This window comes from Anopheles gambiae, chromosome 2 (genome assembly GCF_943734735.2).
Source record: "Anopheles gambiae chromosome 2, idAnoGambNW_F1_1, whole genome shotgun sequence".
Lineage (NCBI taxonomy): Eukaryota > Metazoa > Arthropoda > Insecta > Diptera > Culicidae > Anopheles > Anopheles gambiae.
In genome coordinates, this window is record NC_064601.1 from 9,921,486 (window position 1) to 9,945,019 (window position 23,534).

The 23,534-nt window shown below is 45.3% G+C and overlaps 1 protein-coding gene across 5 annotated transcripts; it reads right to left on the reverse strand.

Moving 5' to 3' along the window:
* Positions 1-719: 719 nt before the first annotated feature.
* Positions 720-22,673, reverse strand: LOC4577132 (uncharacterized). 5 transcript variants are annotated; one of them, XM_061643274.1, is made up of 6 exons: positions 22,520-22,673; positions 21,048-21,160; positions 12,962-13,159; positions 12,067-12,423; positions 4,446-4,715; positions 720-3,730 (listed from the first exon to the last, which is right to left on the reverse strand). In XM_061643274.1, exons 4-6 carry the CDS (start codon positions 12,305-12,307, stop codon positions 3,642-3,644), a joined length of 600 nt encoding a protein of 199 aa, XP_061499258.1. In that variant the 5' UTR covers positions 12,308-12,423; positions 12,962-13,159; positions 21,048-21,160; positions 22,520-22,673; the 3' UTR covers positions 720-3,641. The 5 variants fall into 5 exon arrangements, with proteins under 5 accessions (XP_061499258.1, XP_061499259.1, XP_061499260.1 ...); XM_061643275.1 differs by lacking the exon at positions 22,520-22,673 and adding an exon at positions 21,992-22,321; XM_061643276.1 differs by lacking the exon at positions 22,520-22,673 and adding an exon at positions 21,959-21,982.
* Positions 22,674-23,534: the final 861 nt, after the last annotated feature.

A 23,534-nucleotide genomic window follows, 5' to 3' on the forward strand; every position in this document is an offset into this window, starting at 1 on the left:
GAAAACGATCCATTGTAGGGTTTTCCAAGCCAGTTTCGATTGTAAACACTGTTATTCATCGCATCCCAGATGTTTTTCAACAGTTGTCAAATGGTTTATTTGTTCAAAATGCAATGTCAGTTCCAACACATGATTTTCAACACATAACAAAGAACTGTCAAATTCGATTCAGCATGAGTCCTGTTGAAAATCATGCTGTAGAAATTAATTAAGATCGATGTGGTACAACATTTTGAATGTGGTGAATTACAATGTTTACATTCGAAACTACCTTGGAAAAAGCTGTATCATGAAGACTCCGGAGCCGATTCCAATTCCAGAGCTGATTCTGATTTAGGAGGCGATTCTGATTCCAATTACGGAGAGGATTTCGATTACGGAACTAATTCCGATTCCGAGACCGGGAACTGATTCCGAACCTATTATCCGGAATCGATTAAACAAATTTTCGGAGCTAGCCAGATTCGATTCCGACCAAAACTTCATTTTTCCCATCACTATTGTGCAGGGTTGGTTCCATGTACGGGAGTTATTCCAAACGTGTCGTAAAAATATGTCGACCGTGAATTAATCGAGTTGTTGCTATTGTGAGCTTGGTGCGAAGTAAGATCAGTAATTAAAAGGGTTAAAATAATGATGTTGACGAAACGTTGCTCTGAACATCTTGATTTTTAAATTTACATACGTTTTTGTTGCGTTAAATCGATCAATAGAAAAACTGCAAACTGGCTCAATTTTTGCGCCATCATTCATTTATTCATTCATTCATTGTAATGTGTATGTGTATATATTATATACCGGTTTAGCATAAATACAATTCTTAAAACCTATACATTTTGCTGCTAATGCTATGTGTGATCGGTATGGTGTCAAAGGGGGGGGGGGGGAGCTTTTTTATTTGTTTTTCTCGTTTTTGTTGTGGTATGCAACTTTCTAGCGTCGGTTGAAACGCGTGACTTTACGTGAATGTGTATACAAAAAGGATTCTTCGAAATTGTGTTAATTGTTTCCCTTGCGTTCCTAGGCAAGCTTACAAATATGCGACTACAAAAAAAGAACACAACACACATCATCACCGGTACTGAAACTAGTGATTAATTAATCAAAACATTAGAAAAATAATTCCACACTCCAGTTTCACTATTTTTCCCCCGTTCGTCTCTGTACTTCCATTTTTTCCTCCGCTCCGCTCTCCGATTTCTAATGTTCACAGTGTGCCTAATTTTAGTTGTATAAACTCTTGGTTTTGTAAATTTCATTTCTGCTATTGGGGGCTCCGAATGCAAAGTCACTGTTACCAGTTGCCACTTAAAGGCTTTTTCAGCCTTTAAAGTGCATTACCAACGTCAACGTTTTTTTTTTTTTTTTTGCACTGAACTTATATTATTTTTGTATTTCGACAATTGACACATCTAGATGGGGGGGCGTTCTCTTCTCCCCTTTATCATGCTTTTATTATCATCCACTTCTCCCCCTCTATCACTCTGCCCTCTTCTGCCTCTCATACTTCAGCTCCACTGCTAAGGAGTCTCCTCGAACTTCCTCCCTATTGTTGCTCATATGTTAACGTGATGTTCATTTTAAAAGCTTCTGTTTTAAATCGCTTTAGCGTACCTTGGTAAGATTCGTGGTGTTTTGTAACATTCAAAAAAGCGTTTGAATACTCCTGGGTCCCGTCCATTCATACTGCAAAACTAAAACATTGTGCACGATTAAAGTAAAACAACCCGAACGTTCAGTACAACAACCAAAAAACAAACAAAAATAAAACAAAAAGATAGTCATGGAAAACTGGCAGCAGCTTTACCAGAGCGAAAGAGAGCATTTGCACAACAAAACGCAGTAAAGTCACACACAACAGTAGAAACTAATTCGCAACGCGTCTGCACGAAGTTAATTGCCATTGATTTGCTCTCCTTATTGTATTCCTTTTCATCCTTGGTTCGTCTAATTTATCACATGGACATAATTCGTAAGATTACCACATTACTACACGCATCCCCCATTTCCACGCGTTTCTCCCCAGACAAGGTGGAAAAAGCAACGTGTGAAAATGTATCTTTGGACATGAACAGAAAAGGAGCAAAAATTCGTTGTTTACCCTAGTGAGAGCAGGTGTAAGGAACAAATCGTTTAAAGACATGTGCGATGGGCGGGAGTGGCGTGCGTGGGAAGGAATAAGTCATACATGGGATAGGACATATTACTTCTGTGGCGCCTTACGCGTGCTAAGAGCCTTTGTAGATGATTCACGGGTTTTCAACCTATCTATAACCCTGCAGTTCGCTGCTAGGCTGCAAGGAGCTGTCATTGTCAGGTGGTGCTAGAAGCTAAACGAAGTTATCTTTATCGGATCTTATAAATTATAGCGATACCATTTAAAAAGGATCAACTCCCTGTAATACGTGTGTGCGAAACGTAGTTTACTAAAGCTAGTGATAATTCACTTCAAAGATCTCTTGGTAGTATCAACCAGTGACTGGACTGCTAAACACCATACCTCTCCATACCTACAGTACATGGGAACGATCGCAAACAAAGTTCGAAGGACGATGATCGTGAACCGCCCCCACCTTACGATAATACCTGAAGGGCAACGCAACACAATCGACACCATGAAGGAACTTGGAACCAACGTTTCGAGAGATGTTTAAAAATGCATCTGAAGTCAGCGAAATCACTAAAGTTTTGGTAATTAACATTGCCCGTTTGTTAGAATAAAAACGCTGGCCTCAAACACTGGTAGATTACACAGAATAGCAGCAGTATCATTCCACCCTGCTGCAAAGCACTGTTGCATTGTTGCAATATGCAATCCACAGCATTGACAAACGAGCGTTACAGCTAGAGAGTTGTAGCGCAACACTACTACTGGTGCGAGATCGGCGACTAATAACTTATCGTTTCGGCCCAACGACATCATTCACCATTCATGGGATGGGCTCCTGGATTCATGGGATACCTTAACAAAGCTGTACTCGCATCGACAGGTGTGCTGCCATACCTTCGTTACGTTCATTGTCCTAACTACCAAAAAACAAAACTGAGCCACATTCGCATACGAAAGCATCTAACTAGCATCTTACTTAAAAATGTTCTCCGCTTATCCGCCCTTTTTGTTTCCACTTTCCACCACCGTTTCGAAGCGCATCCCACTATCTTTGGCTCTTTGGGGTCGGATTTCTTCTTGCCTTGCGCTTTTCCGTGTTTGTGTGTGTGTTTTTTTACTATGCCTACGCTCTTCGACCGACTTCCAATTGCGGGAACGATCTGCAATCGAGTTTTTCAGGCTGAGAGGGAAATAAATAAATTACCTAAACAGAAACCCACTCTTTCACACTTCTCCGCGCCTTTCACACCCTCCACGCGCATCCATCTCCTGTTTCCGGGTGTGTTGGTCGGTCTGTTGGAAACGCCACTACGGTCCACACTTTGACTTCGGTATCGAAGACGACACACAGAACGTTTTCCACAACACTGACACTCACACACACTGTTGTGGGCAGGATTTTCCTTTGTTTTGTCTGCCCAAACATAGTGCAGCGACATAGACTGGGAGAGCGCGGGAACCCCACACCCCATCATCATTCCTCTCGGGCAAGCTCAGGCGCAAGCAAGCAGCAACAGCAGGTGGGCTGGCTTTACGTAGCGGTTGTCGTCGGTGGCGGTTGACCATTGTTTCCGGCTGCTATGCAACTACTGCTCCCGTCGGACGCCTTACCGGCACAGTCTGTGTATCGGGGAAGATGGGAGCAAAATTGGAGAGAGTGTTAATAGTGAATCGAATCATACGGCTCGAACGTGTTTGCCTGCCCCGTGGCCCAATTATACACTAATTAAATCAAACGATGTTCAACGGCTTCGCTCTGCTGGATGCATTCGCTAGGTGTGTACACGTCACTCAGGCAGTGTGCCACCGTTCGTACTGTTCAGCGGTGTATACGCGCTTGTGAAATGTACTTTGTTTTATCGTATTACAGAAAAAAAGCATTTACTTTGATTTAATTTAACAGTAATTTGATCGATAACAGCTTACAGCTGCTATTAATATAGCTTGCAAGCGCATTCAACACGTGTCATGCTGCTCGAAAGAAACATAAACCCCATTCCCAATCAACGACACAAAGGATAGTTTCACGAAACAATTGAAGGCCTTCAATAACCACCTAACCACCATCCTAACCAGCTGTATGCACAACAGTGCAATGAGAAACTTCACCGAACAGAACGCTTCGATTGCGTGGACCACACAAGAAGCTCGTTTTCGTCGCCCATCAAACCATTGTTCGTGCTTAAGGACTCCCTTTATCGGCTCCTGCTCTTCTCCTGGACAAGCGACCGAACAAGATTCACACACACACACACACACACACAAACACACACACAAACACACACACACACACACACACACACACACACACACACACACACACACACACACTTACCCGAGGTAGAGAGGGAACCGAGTTGCGAGGACAGATCGGCCGTGGTCGTGGTACAGTGCGTCCCCAGTATGTCTGGCAGCGCGTTCCGCCGTCCTATCCGGCCAGTGTTGTAAAACTGATGATGGTACTCGTCGGACGTTCCTTCGCCGCCGGCCGCCGCCGCAGTTCCACCCTGGCCGTCCGTGGCCAACCGTTGCTGAGTGGTTGGATCATCCCCTGCGCCCGACTCGCGCAGCTTATCCATGGTCGCTAATTTGATGATGCTTAACACTGTGATGCCAACACGCGCGCGACCAGGTTCCGTCCAGCATCCAGGGAAGGGGCAGCGAAAGAATGCACAGGAAAAGAAGAAGAAGAAAAGAAACGAGCGATAAGAACAAACTGAAGAATGTCCCACTGCCAGGGGGAAGCGTCTGCAAGCAACCGTCGCCCAACCCCGATAAAAGGTGGGAAGCAAGCGCGCTAATGGAATTAATCAAACGCAGCACTACACGGCCGGCGTTTGATCCGTGGGCTTTCTACTCCGTTTAACCGTATTAGTCCAGGAGCGTTCAGCTTTCATTATCGTGTTTGCGAAACGATTGGCTTTGGTTGGTTGGGATGTTGAGCTGCAGAGAATGAAACGTGGCGTACGCAAAAGGGAGGGAAAACGTGCCGCAAGAAGAGACAGGCTGGCTGGACAATGTGTTAGGGTGTATTTTTAAGGCGACACAGGAACGGAGGAACATCTTTCGCGCGCCTTCAACTGAAACAGGATTAACTAAGCTATTTATTAAGCGATATTAAGCAAAGAGCTGATTGAAAGCACGTATAAGGTGCTTGGGATGTATTGAAACACAAAAGGGATGGCGGGCGGTACTCTTTGTTTTTGCCGCAGGGATCCATTAAACGGATACAACAATAGAGCATTGGCCATAGAGAGCGAGAGTGCTAGGGAGGGGCCACATGCTGCGCTTCTGTTGTACACGTACTTGTACTGCGAGCGAGCGTACTTGTTTGGAGTAATTGCTACGGGGAACGAGAAACAATGGTTCCAGAACAAAAAAGGCCACAATAAAAATGTTACAAATGATACAAATGCTACAACAACTGATGAGTGGCTAATAATCAACACGCCTAGAGATGTGCACACTGAGTTAGAAGTGAGTAGGTGTACGTTGTGTGAATGTATAGATTCATCTCAGCACCGAACAACTTATATGAACCTCTTCATTATTAACGCTATTTTTATGGCTCATTTTTTGTTGGAGTTTTATTCGCACTAATGGAGCGAGTACAATCCCAAAATAGTGAGTAAATTGATTGGAGTGAGTTAAGGTAAGACGATTCGCAAATGAGTAGTAAAATGATTTGAGTAGTTCACTATTTTGTATGAACCTTAACAAAGTGGGTTGGAGATTCTAACTTCTCTGATCTATATTACTGAAACTAGTGAGTATTCTCTAGTGTACACTAAGTAAGTTGAATCTGGCAAGTGAATATTTAGGTTCAACTCAGCACATCGAGTTTATGTGAATATTTTACTCTATTTACTCTATTTTTATGATTCATTTTCTTGTGAAATCAATCCGAAAAGAATCAAACTCTAAACGATCCAGCAAGTTCAATCTCCAAAGAGTGTGTTGATTAGTTGAGCCAGAATGTTAGTTGTGTGGACATTGCATCCTAAAAGAATATCTTTATGATCGCATTGGAGAGTAGGTGAGTTGAATCCGCAAAGAGTGAATCATTAGTCGGGACAGTGTGTGAATGAGAATGAGGACGAGTGAATCGCTAGTCTGCAAGAAGAAGGAATGAGTACAATCGGAAAGGAGTACTGAAAAAGATTTGTTTAGGGCATTATGTTACGGGTCTTGTAGTTAGTATTTAGTTCGTTAGCTAAACATTCAATTCTTTAGAGCCTCGCCTTTTACTCTAATTCAAACTACAAAAGGGTGAATATATTCCCATCTCTACTGCACCTCGCTGAAGAGCATCATTGTCCTGGCAATAGTGTCCTTTAGCTTCAGTCCTTTAGGATCAGATTCTACAATAGGGAATCGGATTACAGCGATGTTGCGCCATGACGTGTATCAATGCTACCATGGCTCCATGATTAAGACGCATTGTTGTTCAGCTGCTTGGTTCGCCGGGTTTGGTTTGAGCTGGTAACGGTCGGTAAAAGAAACCGACAGCGATGACACACGGCTAAGCACCGTGTGAATTTTCGGACTTGCGTCTTTCCTGCCCCGATTGGTGTTAACAAAGCAATCGATTGCCATCACGCGTGCCACCCGTTCTGCGTGGCCTGTCGTTTCACGAAACTTTGCCGAAACGATCGTCATCATCATCATCCGATTGATTCCATCATTAATCTCGGTGGGAATCGAGCGAGTTTGTTGTGTTGCTATTCGTCCAAGAAAGGCACATACACTAATGAAGAAATCGGTAGCATTAGTGTGTTTGTGAAGCTCGTGTGATGTGTGACTTCATCATGGCACAAAATTCAACATACCTGTTTCACTAAAACCACCCTTGGAGACTAGCCTAGTTCCAGCCCGCATCGTTACCCGTACGCAGTGTGTTACACCAAGTGCCACTTCTCGGTAATGACGGTCGGCGGTCACGCGGCCCCCTGTCATAATGCATACCGAGCCGTACCATAAAAAGGATAACGAGTCCTGTGTGCACCTCTCCACACACACACACACACACACACACTTCATCTAACTCACCAACTAATGGGCTACACAACACAGAGAGACACAAGGCCAGACAGATACCAGGCTGATAGGGTGGTATGCGTGATGTCAAACGCGTCCAGCCCCAGCTCCACCACTTTGGCGTACACTTCAGCGGGCATAAAACCAAGGTGCATCGCAGAGTTCAGGTGGTGGAAAAGCGCCATTCGAGGGTCACCATATTCGAGGGACCTTACGTCATTTTAAAACCGCGAACCATTAGCTTCCGCACATGAAACATAGCAAATAGAACAGATTTCTTAGTTCTTATGTGATTTTTTGGATGTAGGTAAGTAGCTAAGCGTACCAAGTTCACTTAAATCGTCTATACGTCTCGGAGATAATTAGGAAAGAATGAGTAAATAAGTAATATGAAAGATTTCCTAACTCTTATCCTTCAATATGTCGCAGACATCGTAAATTTGACTATACATTCACACAAAAACACTCGTTTTATTTATTGTTTGCTGCAGTACCTGCGTTCAATCTATCTTTGAATGTTAAATAAGAATCCTCAAAGCCTAGAATAAGTTGAAAAATATGCTTAATTAACAAAAAGTTGTAGATAGAATCCATCAACATGTACCGGGGACCATTATGTCAAGTGACGAATTGTCAAATTGCTCCGTATTCCACCACCTAATCTCCTAACAGGGTTTTCAGAGATTCTCATAGTTGTGGGACACTTTTTTGACTCTATCTTATGGGAAGTGAACTACATATGATAAAAATTGGACTCTATGGCACACTTTTTGGACAAGCGCCTTAGAAATCCAATTGGATTTGTCCAACAAACGTGCTATAGAATCCAATTCGCATTACATTAAGTTCATTTCACGTAAGAAGGACTCAATAAAGTGTCCCACAGCTATGAGAACTCCTGAAAAAAACCCTGTAATCTACCTTGTATATCAAAACACCTTGTAGTACCGAAACCGCGTGTCATAGTTATAAATTACACATGGAAGGTTTTAATGTGTGAAGCTTCACTGAAGAAAAAATACACATTTAAATCGGACGAATTCATGCATCCCTTTTACGATGAATGATTGCACTATATATTGGCAAGTCATCCATTAGTGCCTTGCCCAATGGTGTTATCGATGAGTAGAATCTTACGCAACGAGAATCATTGCGGTGGAAACAGCAAGATATGCTGATCCAACATTTCCTTGTTTCAGAGATTTTAACTTCTTTAGCGCTATCACTTGAATAGGGCGTTAGAGTGAATGGATTAGTTTAGGTTCTCTTGCAGTACCCGGTTAGGCAATGCAACGAAAGGAGGTAATGTACATCTTAATCTCATTTACCGGTCCTATATGATCTAAGATTGCATCTTTAACGCTTAACCGGCACAGGAAAAACTCGGCCAGGACTGCATTTTTCAATGCAAAAAAAGCTTCTTCTGCTCCCTATTTCTCTCCTCCTCGGGTAAGAAGTACACGCGCGCCTTCCCAGCAGCAACTATCGCACCAAACACACACACACACACGCAGGCACAAGACGCACGATAAAAGCCAAGAGCAAACAAAAGAGCATTGGCGGGAATGAAAATGCCTCCCTCTATTACGCCCTGCATTGACGTCACACACCATGCCACTTGTGCCTCTAATGGGATGAGGAAGGGGGGGGGGGGGGAGAAGGGGGAGCTATCACAGCGCAACAACTCAACGATAAAAAAAGGTGACGCGTTTGAGATATGGAGGTGACAGAAGAAGAAAAAAATCGCGCGTTATCGCGTGCGAGAACAGTTTCTGCGACAACCGATGCCGGTAGTGTTCGGCGATAAGAAGCTACACAACGCACACACACACACACACAAGCGGTTTTATTTTCTGATTACTTCGTTTGCCGGGTGTGTGTGTGTGTGTGTGGTCCGACTCCTTCAAACATCAAATTACGCGCGCAAACACCAAATGCGGCAATACTCAACACACATTGTTCACACAATTGCCCAAATGCTCTGATAAAATGCCAAATTTTGCCACCTGTGACTGTGTGTGTGTGTGTGGGTGTGATGCAAAAGAGATTTAAAGTGTCAGGTGAAGCATTAAAACATTCTAAATGAACTCCAGTGTTAAGCAGCAAAGAATGGACGTCCAATACTACACAGAAGATCCGAAGATGCCCAACGGCGCTAACTTTCCCATCGAACGGTTGCTTCGAGGAGAGCCATTGAGATGTTTTGACAATTTTTAGCAGGCTAATAGTCCGCAACGCAAAAAATAAGGGACGACGAGAGGCGACTCCATCCCCTGTTTTGTGCCGGAAACTTTCCCCCGAAGAGTGCCCCTTCACGGAGGCAGCGCAGCCGCCAGTGCACATGAAAGCGCAAAGCAGCAGTTGAATAATGTAGTGTGGAGGACAACTTTTGACTCGATCGATTAGCCACCGTGCGCCGGACGGGAGATGTGAGCAGATAAGAAGGTTTCGCAACTTTTACAGCCATCCCTTTTCCCATCAATCCCCTTTTTACAAGGCTCACAACAACAACAACAACAACAACAACAACAAGGCTCTCAGGGATCAACTGCAAACCCATCAACTCAACAAAGCTGACACACAGGGCGGGGCAAAGAAGTAGAGAGAAACGTCCAAGGAGCGCCCAAACCAAAAAAACACACACAAAACTCTTTTCAACTGTTCTTAGATCCATCCCAAGTCTTTGCCCTTCAAAATAAAAATATATAAAAAAAACGAAACAACAATTTACTGAAAGAAACACGCTGCTCCTTCGGTGGTATGTACCCACTAACACATTGTGTGTGTTTAATCGAAAAAAACCCCGCGTCCCTTCATCCATTTGCTATTTGCTCGAAAGCGAAGGCGCGCACAAATTGGCGGAAAAGCAAGAGAGTAAGTGCACATTTTCGTCCACAGCAGTAGCGGCGAATATTTTTTTTTTTTTTTGCCCACGGAGTGAGAGTTATGAAGTGGACCAAAAGAGGGTCCGCCGTCGTCGTGCCTTGGCCAAACAATTCGTGGGAAGAAAATGTTATCATCATCTCGCGGGTTCGGGACGAGAAACACGCGCAAAACTGTGCACGGAAAAGCTCTTGAAAGCTCTCATTTTTTGCGTCCAAACGATAACTACGGAGGAAGCAAAAAGCGCTTATTGCAACCGAATCGAAGCGAATGAAAAAGGGCTGCAGTGGATGGAATTTGCTGGAAAGTTCGCGACTTTGCTCTTCCCGTACGACCCGCGCTCGAGTGCAGCACACATGTCTCATCAAGAACGTTAAAGCTCTGTGTCTGCGAGGAAGTCTGTCCCCGCCGCCCGGGAGCGGTCGGAAGATCAGTGGGCTGCGCTTATCACTTAAATTATTATTTAATTACCACGCTGGGATGCATCGTTCCGCGGGGCGTGCTCAAACAATATAATGAAAGAATAAGAATAACAATTAAAAAAACAAGATAATACTCTATTAAAAGCTTCTCACATTTTGGCCCCCAAGCCACACATGCACGGAAGAGAGTGGGCGGCAGTGGTAAGCAGTTAACACTTTTATCATTTCCCGAAACACAACGCAAACGGCCAGCCAGTCGGTCGGGCGAAGGAGTTCGCGTATGTAATTAAATGTCCATCAAGCGAGCCAAGTCTGTGTGTTGCTGCTGTTGCCCAAGTGTGAACACATTTAGTAGGCGCCACTAAACTTAACCCACTATGGGGGCTAAGGGGCGCCCTGGCTTGCTGTTAGTGAGCTTTTAATGGCACGCGGGTTAAAGGACAAGCGAGACCGTGATACAAGGCCTGGGAAAAGGGAAAAGGCAGAGGGAACGCGCGGGTGTGACTATACCCCCCCCCCTGTCCCATCTATACTTGATTGTACATCCAGTTTGATCGTTCGCAACCATACAGGGTTTTCCAGGGGTTCTCATACTTGTGGGAAAGTTCCTGGACTTTATCCTATTGGAAGTGACCTTCTTATGCTGGAAATTGGACTCTGGCACGCTTTTTGGACAGCCTTTTTGGAAATTCCTGTTGGATTTGTCCACTAAGGATGCTATAGAGTCCAATTACCATTACATTACGTTCATTTCACGTAAGAAAAAGTTAATAAAGTGTCCCACAGCTATAAGAACTTCTGGAAAACCCTGTAAACTACTCGCAAGAGCACCCCTGACAGCGGAGCAGGATATGAGCAGAACGGCAAACTGAAGAAAAAGAAAAAAAAAACACATTTATGCCAACGCAACGACACACCAGGGCACAACGTTTATGGCCGAAGACTTATCACAACACCAGGGCACAACCAGGCTCGGTTGCATTTTATGACCATGTCCATGTGCACATGACACATGGCGGGGTTTTGGGGATGAGCATGAGGTGTGTCCGTCGGGTGCGGAAGACTTATTGTATGGCGCGACCAAAAGCGCGAGCGAAGTGTATGATACAGCCGTAGGATTTTGCCACCGAACAATGGATGGAGCCGTTGTAGTGATGGCGAGATGAAGACACTGTCGCTTTAATATGCAGTCAGGCGTGATTTAAACATGAAGAAGGGATCGCTGGCACCAACGACCTTCAGTAGGTTGATTGAATCGTGAAAGGACTGTACTGGTATATTGCACTTTTGATTGAGGTAATTGATTTATATGGCGGAAAGGGAGAGGTAAAAGTGACTTTGATGATGTGCGTATGCCGCACCAGCAGCTGCTAGTAAAGAGCTATGCTAGGTTAGTAACTATGTGAACACTACAGTCTAATGCTTAGACAAAGTTACACACACACACACACATCCAAGTGCGTTGATGATTAGTATATAACAACATACGACCAATTCATTATGATAAGGGATAAAGGAAAGAAATCGCTATGTTGGCGCCCGTCCAGCGAACAGGCTGGGTAAATGTTATGCCCATCTATCTATCTGCCACGACAGCAGGGGAGGCAGCAGTACCTTGAATGCGCGTAAACCGTGGCATCAGTTTGGCAGTTTTGGCGACAGAATGAAGCGCAGGTTGGTCCAGCAGACGTTGGCTGCGCGTCTTACGTAGAGATAATGGCCGCCGCTCCTGATATTTGTCCATAGCTATCCGGTCGTTGATGGAGGCGGAACCTCTCCAGCTATGACTACGCACGCCTTGCTGCGGCATAGGGTGATCACTCGCTGTAACTCGTTGCACACCGGTCGATTTCATAGTTGGCGAACCAAAGTTCCAGACAACACAACCAAAGCCTGCCTAAAAACCGCTTTCTTCGGACCGCGGTACTGTGTTTTCACCACAGTTTCTTCAACGATTAACACCGTTCAAAACTTTGAGGTAAACAATATTTACACAAACAGTAAAACACAAACGTAAAAAACAAATCAGAAACAAATGAATTGTTTTTTTTTTAATTATTAGAAGGAGTATAGCCATTCCCATTTGCCAAAGAAATAAAATAGAAAAGAAAAGGAAGATAAAGAAAAGAAAAGAAAGATAAGGAAAAGAATTAGAAAATAATTATTATACGGGTAGAACGTTGAAACAGAAATAGTTGGAAACAAATAGAACTAATCATTAACCTAGCAACAGTTTAACAAAAGTCCCAAAAGTCAATGAAAGTATTTACAAAAATAACACAGTAAAAACAAAACAAGAAAAGACAACATCGGAATAACAAAGTTTGATGGGAGTATGTACAGAAAAAGATTTCTAAATGGTCAAAAAAGCAAAACAAAACAATATCAAGCAGGACGACGAATGATTTCCACCTCCCTCACCCTAACCTACATGTACAATGGTGCAATGTGTTTATGATTTCACCGGACAGAGATATGTGTCGGCAATGGCTCGTGCCTTGAAGCTTACCTTCACAATTCGACCGGATCCAATGTCGACAGGTTAACGTGTTGCTTCCAGCTGCCCCCGTGTTCCAAAAATAGGCTCTATTTCGGTACGCTCATACGCTACTGCTGCTACTGCCGCTACGACCACACTGACGGAGTCTGCACGTGGAGAAGGACGAAAGCCAACAGGCCACACATCAGGCCGGGCCCGGGAATTCAACTAGAGGGCGCGTAGAAGAGAAAGAGGATACGAGATTGTAAGTGGTGAGAAACAGGAAGCTGCTAGACAAGCATTACGACACGGCGGCAAATACAGTGTGTGCGAGAAGAGATCATTTCTCGACTTGTACAAGATGATTGCCCTAAACGGTTGTTTGTGTGTGTGTGGGTATAAATACACACAGAAAGGTAAGCACAAACCGATGGTGAAACAGTACCGAGAACGGACAGCTCCAGTCAACTGTGTCTAGGCTTAGATGCCTACCATAGACCATTCGCCGCCCGTGCTGTGTCGTGTGTAGCACACAGATGAACGACTAAGCGCGGGCAGCCGCCTGATGGTTGTCCTGATGGAGGTAATGGTAATAATGCTAGGCGACAATAACACAAACACCCGTGTGACAGCAACAAACTGGGTCACTTTATCCGGTTGTGGTGGTTGTGGTGGGAAAATCGTGAGGTTGGGAACTATTCTTATACACATCCACCCCAACGTTCTAGCTGGGCAAGGATCAGACATTTATGGGGATGCATGATTTCCGGTTCCAAGCCCGTCAAAACCAAGTGTGGCAAGTGTGTGTGTGCGGTTTTGCCTAATTCACCGGTGACTTTGTGACTAAAGGGAGACTCAAAGACGGCTACCACACCGAATATTTCTGTAATAGTTTCGACAGGGTTTCACCACGGAAGTTATTCCATCATCAATCTGAACTCTTCATTTTCATCTTTGGCACCACAACCGTTGTTGGTAAAGCCCTACTTATACGCAGCACTAATGAGCTTAGCTTTTAGTGACTTATTGATCACCCATAGGAGATAGTCGGGGGCTTGAACTCATGATGGGTATGCTGCAAAGTCGTAAAAGTTGACGACCGTACCACGAAACTAGCCTTAATCTCTCTCTGAACTGCTTATTAGATGATGGATGTATGAAAAAAAGGGTGACAATGTATAACCCGGGTGTAGGAATAAGTCTGAGTATTCCATTTTGACGACTAAAAAGTTTTCTACCGCTGACTGCAATGATGCAGAATAGCAGTGTATGCTCCAAATTTATGAGATGCTTGTATTTATGATTCAAAAATCTTCATGCTCTATTTCTGAACTGCATTACCTTAATTACAATCAGGCCAACAACAGCTGCAAAACATCTATTGACTCCGACAAAGATACAGCTGGAATTCCAATATACACACATAGATCCCAATATCCTTAGGCCAATTAGCGCTGGTCAGTTTATCGGGAATGGTTAAAAGCGAACGGATGATTTGATTTCCCTGCAAAGCTGCAAGAATGGCTTTCATCCGGAAAATTTGTTTCGCCCGCGGAGCAGCAAGCACTTTTATCCGTCCCGCGGATAATGATTAGATTGCGCTAGTAAAGCGCTTGCGGACACACGAAAGGCTGACGCAGGCTCTGGCTCTGGCTGCTCTAATTGGAGTGAAGTTTCAATTAATTTAATAGCACAGCACAAGTGATACATCGATAATGGATTACTACAGGCTCGAAGGGCAACAGTGGCACACGGTGTGCAGCGTTTGCAGAAGTTTTTGCTATAATAAAATCAGCACGCAAAAAAAGCAACGATGTACTCCATAAAATTCCAATGCTCAAAAGCGTCACGCAAAAAACGGTTCCGGAGTCGGACGTTCGACGTTGATGGGTTGTGGAAATGTTGCACACATTTTTCACCTAGACACGACTCTCTTTCTTTGCCAGGGTGCGTATGGTTATACATTATACAACAGCGCAACTACGCTCTGTTCCCTGATGTACGATAGCTAGACAATAGCCAGTAGGCACTAAACTGCTGTCTGCCAATTTCTGACAGCTCATTTCCAACGTGTGAAAGCATCCTGATCCTATCGACCTCCCCCCCTCTTTCGTACGCTTCACGACGTCTAATTATCTCACCGAAAAACCTCTCTCAACCTCCCACCACTACAACATACACGCCTCGTCCCGTTCCGGTGTCTGTTTTCTGCGTGAAACCCCAGTAACTGGAACCCTGCCTGCCGCCCGAAGCCGGAAGAGTCTTCTCCTCCCTAGGGCGTTCGAATGGGAGAAGGGGGTGTTTCAGGTTACGAAGTGCAAACTGTGGGCACCTAACTTGGCACCCCCTTGGCTAGGACACGCTGACATCTAGTTCCCCTAACTCTCTTTCTCCTCGCTCAGGCGCGTCTTTTACCACGGCGGCGACGACGCTCGATGACCTTCGAAACTTTCCAACACGCGGGCACGATTTGTTTGTGTAAAGAAAGATAGTTGCGTGCTACGGAGCGGTGGCGGGTGACCGTGGTGCTGCTGCTGCTGCTAAAGCGTAAAGTTGCATGGTAACCGTACGGCTGGATGAAACACGGATACACCGGGTATCCATCCCCATTTATCCAGGGAGAGGACGGCGACGCTTTTGCGCTGATGCGGGATACTCGGGTGGCACGCACGGTAAGGGGTGACATTAAATTAAAGTTTGAGTTCTAAGCTCCCCGACCACGATCCGTGCTGAGCCGCGACGGGTAAGGCGAAGCAATCCACCCTCTCTATCTCTCTATCGGAACGGTACGCAAACGGGAACGACGGGAAGAAAGCATGGCAGACAGACAGCAAAACAGCGATTTATATTAATGGGTCACCGCCACCACTACCAACACCACCACTATACGAGATTCGATCGATTCATTGGTGACGACCTTCTGTTACATTACACAGTGCGGGAAAGACCTCACCTCACCCTCAGTGATAAAACACTCTTTGTGGCATCGATTGGGTTAGAAAAATCGAGGGAAGTTTTTCTCTGGTTTGCTTTATGCACTAATTTGCAGTAATGTATTCTTTTTTTATTACACTTATTAGAACTTGTAGAAAAGAACAGAACGCAGTAGATTTAATAATTCCAGAGGACTTAAGGTGTCTTGCTTATTCACCACTTGCGAGATGTTTTTCCACAGATGATACAAATTGTATTTACGTCACAATACTTTATCAGTTCTTCCACATGATTTTCGGCATGAATCTGGGTTATGTTTGATAGCGCGAATGTTCTAACACAGGTAAAATGATCCATTTGGAAAGGTGACGCCTAAATTTCCCTAATTTTTGCATCAAAAGTCAATTTACAATGTTTTTCGCAAACCCAAACATCGCCCTATCGCACATAAAGGCTGTCAAAGTCGATCTAGATTGTGGCGTGTTGAAAAGCATGTGGAAGAACTGATAACCAATAAAATGCTGAAAGAAATCATTCATTCCACAGCTGTTGAAAAACTTGCCGTGAGCGATTTTACTTAGCCACTTATCCATCCATAGACACAGCATGGTTTACCACCGTACACGCGATGTCGAGCAATACGCCACGAAGTGCTGTAAAGCTCAATCCACAGTATGCAGTGTTGAAAATCATGTGCAAGAACACAACAATTATCGACTCGAAACTAGTGATGTGCTCTCTGGATCGCACCCACGACTCCGATCCGATTCCAACTATTGTTAGTCCGATTCCGACTCCGGCAAAATGGAACCACTAGATCTGCAAGGAGTCGGAGTCGTCCGGAGTCGTCCGGAGTCGTCGGAGTCGTTCGGAGTCGGAGTTGTCCGGAGTCGTTAGAAGTCGTCCAGAGTCGTTAGGAGTCGTCTGGAGTTGTTCGGAGTCGTTCGGAGTCGGAGTCGTCAGGAATCGTTCGGAGTCGGAGTCGTTCGGAATCGTTCGGAGTCGGAGTCGTTTGGAATCGTTCGAAGTCGTCCGGAGTCATTCGGAGTCGACCGGAATCGGACTCCGACTCCGAACGACTACCGACGACTCCGTACGACTCCAGACGACTCCGGGCGACTCCGACTCCAAACGACTCCGAAAGACTCCGGACGACTCCGACTCCGAACGACTCCGACTACGAATGACTCCGACGACTCCGGACGACTCCGGACGACTCCGAACGATTCCGAACGACTCCGGATGATGCAGGGCGGACCTACCTTCCGAAGTCGATTCCGAATTAATCGGAGTCGGATCGGAGTCAACTCCGAATTTTTGCCAACTTTACCCATCACTACTCGAAACCCCCTCGTAAAGCTAGTAACAATGAAAACATTGGCTCGCAACACGATGCAACTTGCATACTAACTCACTGAAACTTATTTCTATCATTGAAGGATTAAAACTGAGACTCACTCCATCGTTCGCTTTCGCTGTTGGACACCTTAAGTAAATGCCGTAGGATGTTGTGCCTGATTGCCGCCAACCCGAGACCGGGGCACCGAATCAGGCGAATCGATCTTCTTTCCAACAGTGACAACGCCGTGCCCGTGACTGGCGTGTATCTCGATGAAAAACGATCTCCGCACGCAAGAATCTCCTCGTCTTCTTTCGCCCCCCCCCCCCCCCCCCCCCCGGGACCACCAGAACCACAGACCAATCAATCGGTGCGCAGACACACGCAGACGCCACACAGCGGGGGCCACCAAATTGTGGGTGGTGGTGGTGGTGGGGTGTTGTGTACGCCACCGCCTTCGTTCTTGATTGGACTAATTAATTGATTGCATAATTGGTACGGGGGAACAACCATCAGAAAAACGGTGAACGGAAGAAGCGCAAAAGGGATTGAGAACTTAGTGACACGGGCGGTAGTTGGGGGGGGGGGCGTTAGCAACCAACCAACCAACCCGACCGACCGACCGGCTGGCTGCTGCTGTTCGCAATTTGAGCTGTCGGAAATGATACCCCACACAACACTCGCCGACGCGCCGGCTAATACCGGTAAACGCAAATACAACCAGCCAGTGATAAGGAATGATTTTCGTCCCTACTCCACCACAGGGCCCGGGGGGTGATAGCCCCTTTGATTGGGTTATTGGAGCACGTTGGAGATATGGTTTTTTTCCGATAATTTTTTTTTGCAAATGAATCGAATTGAATACAGAGAAAATCACAACAAGACACATGATATCATGTGGAAATGGAGTATACTTTTTACGTTTCTTTTTTCGTTTCTGATTGCTGTGCAAAAAGGTCAAAGGGCTAAATGGCCTAGAAAGGGAAGACGGATTATAGGGGACGAGGAGTTTACGGTACGGGCATTGGTCATGGTCACTCAGGATCATAATGCACTCATCATTAGGTATGGCTTTAAAAAGGAATAAAACGCAAAACACTTCTAAGAGCGAAATTAGACGAAATAGCGTAGAGCATATTGGATTTATAATCTTTGTAATATATCTAAATATCTCATTCAAAAATTTCCGGCTAACGCGGAGCTTTGCAAAGCCTTAAACCCGCTATGCTCGTTGCAAGTTATCTTTTTCCTATGAAGGAAACGAGTAGGTGTGTCGATTCAATTGAGTGTTGGTGGAATGTTTTTTCTTGCAATTTTAAGCACAAATTCAACACATTCCGTGAAGTGCTGACATGTGATTATTTGTACTAAAATTCCACACACACACACGCCCACAAGCCTTTGACGTCTTTATGCTGTACTGTGGTGTGCAAAGAGAGTCTTTCTTTTTTTTTTTAATCGAACGACGTCAAGATGAGGGAAAGCCAAAGCCAGTCCCCATCCGTCTGGCGTACATTTCTCGGTATATTGCGCCAGTCCTCCTACGTCAATTTGCAAAACCACATCGCCATCCCGCCAACCTACCGCCAATCTTTGCAGCAGAAACAGATGGGTGGTCTGGTTGGTCGGGCGAACAGCGAAAAATAATTGTTCCGGGGCTCCCCAACGTTCATCCTCCTCACCAACACATCACCAACCGTACACCATATCCCCACCCCATCCCGATACCGGCATGGTTTGTGGCCAAGGCTATACAGGGTTTCCCACGATTTATTGGTCAGTTCCCATGATTTTTTGGTGCGTTCCCACGATTTTTTGGTTGTATCCCATAGATTTTTGGTTCGATCCTATAATTTATTGGTATTTTCCGATTGGATATCAATACAATTAGACCAAAAAATTCTGGGAAACGACCAAAAAATCGTGGGAACGCACCAAAAAAATATGGGAATCCACCAAAAATTGATGGGAACCAACCAATATATCGTGGGAAACCCTGTAAAACGAAACACCGGCTGACTAAACACACCGCGCCCTCCTCCCTCACCGCACCAAGCGCCCGCGCGAACGGTCAAACGCACAAACAATTGACATTCATTATGTAAAGTAGGTTTAATGGTACTATTTTGTTTTCCATTCACGTGCCCCCCGCGGGGGTTGGTTGTGGTTGGGAAAGAGGCAAGAGGGAGGACTAGAGGCGTCCTTTTTTGCTGCAATGTGGCCGTTTAATTTCGTTAAACTTTTTTCTTACTTTTTGCATTGAAATTTGGTAAGAAAATGGGTTTTTTTTTCACTGATAAAAGTTGTTCCTTACAAATCATAGAAGTTTTTGAACAGAAATTATGTGACACTGGGTACGACTTTGGAGATGAAATTGGGGCGGAATTTCTAACCATCGTCGTCTTAAAGCGGTTCGGACACGATTTGACTCTTGCAGCAACAAGAACACACACACACACACACTCACACACACACACACACACACACACACAGTTTGTCTGTATGTGAAATCGGCATAAATCCTTGTTGCCGTTCCGCACCGGGCAGTAGAAGTGCTGCTCCAACCAGTCGAAGGTCCAAAGCACATATAACCCGGAATCAAGGGCTCAAGGATTGAAGCAAGCAAGTTTGTTTACAGTTCAACGGCCGAGAGCACTGGTTCAAACTAGTGGTGTGCTCTCTGGAGCGCACCTACCACTACGATCCGATTCCAGCTACTGTTAGTCCGACTTCCGACTCCGGCTAAATTGGAACCACTTGTGCTGCCCGGAGTCCTCGGGATTAGTGCTGGGTTTTATGAATCCTTCATTGAGATTTATTCAGATAAATCTTCGGGGATGAATGATTCGAATCTCGAACCGAATCACCAAAGATTCATGATTCTCTCTCACCAAGCATTCATGAATCTCGTAACATTCATCAATCTTCCAAGATTCGTGTATCCATTCATGTATCCATTTGCTCAATACCATACAGTGGTACAGTGGTTAACTCGCACGACTTAACAACATGCCCGTCGTGGGTTCAAGCCTTGCATGAGCAGTCCCCCCGTACCAAAACAAACTGTCAAACTGTGTTGTACATGCCAAGAAGTCTCGAAAGCCTGTGTAGGCTGCCATGACCACGTAGGTTGTTGCGTCAAGCAGAAGAATAAGAAGCTCAGGCGCTATGAATCTTTGGGGATTTATGAATCCCTAGAGATTCGTAAATCTTTCGAAATATATGAATCTAATGAGATTCTTTAATCTTTCGAGATGTATGAATCTAATGAGATTCATTAATCTTTCGAGATTCGTGAATCTTTTCAACAGAGATTCAGATTCTTTAAATCATTTCTAAGATCCATTCAGATACATGAAACTGAATCAGATTTACCCCAATCTACTCGGGAGTCGTCTGGACTCGTTCGGAGTCGGCCAAAGATGTCCATTGCAATTCGTTGTTATCTAGCATTTTATCGACCGGAGTCAGCAGGTGTCGGCGTTGGAGATGAAATGCCTGTTTGACAATTGCACTGGCCGTTTCGGGCCAGCAACAGAACGACTGCGGATGATTCCGGATGACGTCAGACGACTCCAGACGACTCCGGACGACTCCGAGCGGTTGCGGACGGCTCCAGAGGCTTCCAAACGGCTCCGGATAATGCGGGACCTACCTTCCGAGGTAGGTTCAGAAATTTTCGGAGTCGACTCCAGATTGTTGCCAACTTTAACCCATCACCACAATGCCACAGGGACATAGAGGCAAGACACGTCGGATTGGAAAGAAGGATTGATCCACTGTTTTGCCAACTCCACGAAATGGTGTAAAAAAAAGTAACTTAATGTAGAAAGCTAAACTTACCTCTTATTTCTTTCCCCCTATCGCCACCATACTGTGCAGCGATTACAAGTTTTTTTTCTGCAATTTTTACACTTTTCTGCTACGGGTAATGGTTCAACCAGCTTCAACCCGGTCTAGGTGAACAGAGAGAGAGAGAGAGAGAGTGAGAGATAGAGAGTGAGAGAGGGAAAACACAGGCTTACAATGGTGCACACACACACACAGCAAACACTGTCACGCATCGTCCCGAAAGGGCACACACTTCGATCGGGAACGGGCAAGGTAAAGGTAATCCGCAAAGCAACACGGCCAACTACCGAGATCTAGTTGGCCATGAACCAGGGTAGGATGCCTTTGCCTGCTGCCGCGATTCACCGCCAACAACACTACGGTACCACACTAGAAAACACTGCAGCACTGCGAACCTGCCAGCGGGCCCCGAATAGAGTGTGTGTGTGTGTGAGATAGGGAGAAAAAGAGAGAGAAAGAGAGAGAGGGAGAGAGAGAGAAAGAGGGAAGGAAATTGTAACACAGCCAAGCGATATGGTTTCTTTGCCACTGCTTCTTCACCGCACGACACTGCACACTTTTCATACGAAAAACCAGAGAAGTGGGCCTCGGAAAAAACACGACAAAAAAGACGGTGCACACGGACGAAAATGGGGAAAACGAAACACTGAATCACTCTCGGGCACGCACACACTCAGACACTGCGTGGGGGAGGGGTGGCTACATAACCCCTTCCGGGTTTGCGGGTAGTGTAGCAAGGCAGGTGTAGCGCAGCTGCTGCTGCTGCTGGGCAATTTACTTCGCGAAAAGCACACACCGGTGGGAGTGGATGCTGTGTATTTGTGCTTCAAACTGTGTGTATGTGTGTGTGTGTGGGTACGCTCGAGTGAATGGTCGGTGAAAACCGCAGACAAACTACGCACTTCGCACGCACGTATCAATTTGTTACCGCTCACCCCCGTTTCCTTCGCTAGCAATTGGTTTTACGAAGCGCGAAGGACGTTGTGCAAAATATGTCCGGAAAGGGGAATGAACAAAAATCACAAACACTTCGAAAACTATTCTGCACTCAGAAAGAACCGGGACACTAATGTAATGTGCGGGGAATAAAAGAACTAATTCAACGTTCACACCACACGAAGGCCACGAAGCGCAATCACTCTCGGCAGAGGGAACCGCAGTGCAAGGAACGGCAGGAAACCGCAGGGCAAGGGCAAGGCAAAACCGTGACGTCGCAAACCGTCCGGGAGGTAAGGCGCAGCGATTAGAGCGACACACTAACACACAACACCCTGTGGGACCTGCGAGATAACCGTCCGGGATCGGCTGGGTAAGATTATCTCGGCGCGCGCGTCAGCGATGAACGAAACGAAACCACACATATGCACCCATGCAGCTTAGGAAGCCGTGTACGTCACACATACGTCGTGGGGTGTGTGGGGGTGGGTTGGGATTACGCGAGAGCTCGAACACGCCAAACCTACCTAGGGCACTAAGCACAGCGCGATTACGGCAATTGTGACACACACAAAACAATCGACCACAGTTGCACGGTTTTTTGCCGATTCGCTTGTTCGCTCGGTCCGCAGCCGTGTTGTTCAGTTGCAGCGTTTGACAGCGAATGAAGAGCGATCGGCTGGTGAAGTTTTGGCTTTTCTTCGCTCCGGTTCGCAGGCTCGGCCATTCGGGTGCCCATTGACGGAGGAGCAGTTGACAGAAGGGGACCTGTTCTTTCATGCAGCGTTTCTACGCGACGACGCGATAATCGCGTTTGCGAAAACAATATGCAAATTTTCATTGCAAAGAAAAGATGAAAAACCGTGTCGGTGCTCCGTCGAATGTGATTTTATCACACGTGTTGTCGAACGCTTTTTTGATTCATATTACGATTATTTTGATGATTTTAATAGTTTAACGATTATGAACAATTAAGTAGATGTTGTTCCTACAAAACATCACACAATTAGTTTGACAGATAAAATCGGATGCAGTGTCCGACGAAATCATTTTTTTTATTCCGTCGTACGACAAAATCACATGTCCGACGTTATCTGTCACATCCCATATACAATTCTGACAGATTTTCAGATAAAATCGCATGCGAAAAAGCGTTGCCACCGGTATTATACCTACGTCACACGAAACGTAGACTCTGGCGTAGACTGGATTTAAGCCATACAACCCTATAATCGTTTGACGGGAAGTCTACGATCTCCCTTACAAATCAAGCCTAAACTTTTTGAGTCTGCGCTTCGTGTGACGTTGGTATAAGGCTGAAATCCAGTTTACGCCAAAGTATACGCTTCGTGCGACAATCCTTGCGAAGAAATTCAGCTTTCATCACAAATTTTGCCGAACAAAATTCGTCTCTGCCATTTATATTCTTCACATTCGTAGTCCGTCAAACAACCCAACTATCATACTGCTGGCACACTATCATATTCCAACCAAATGAGGTCATACAACAATCATGATTGCAAAATCATGTGAAATGCTGAT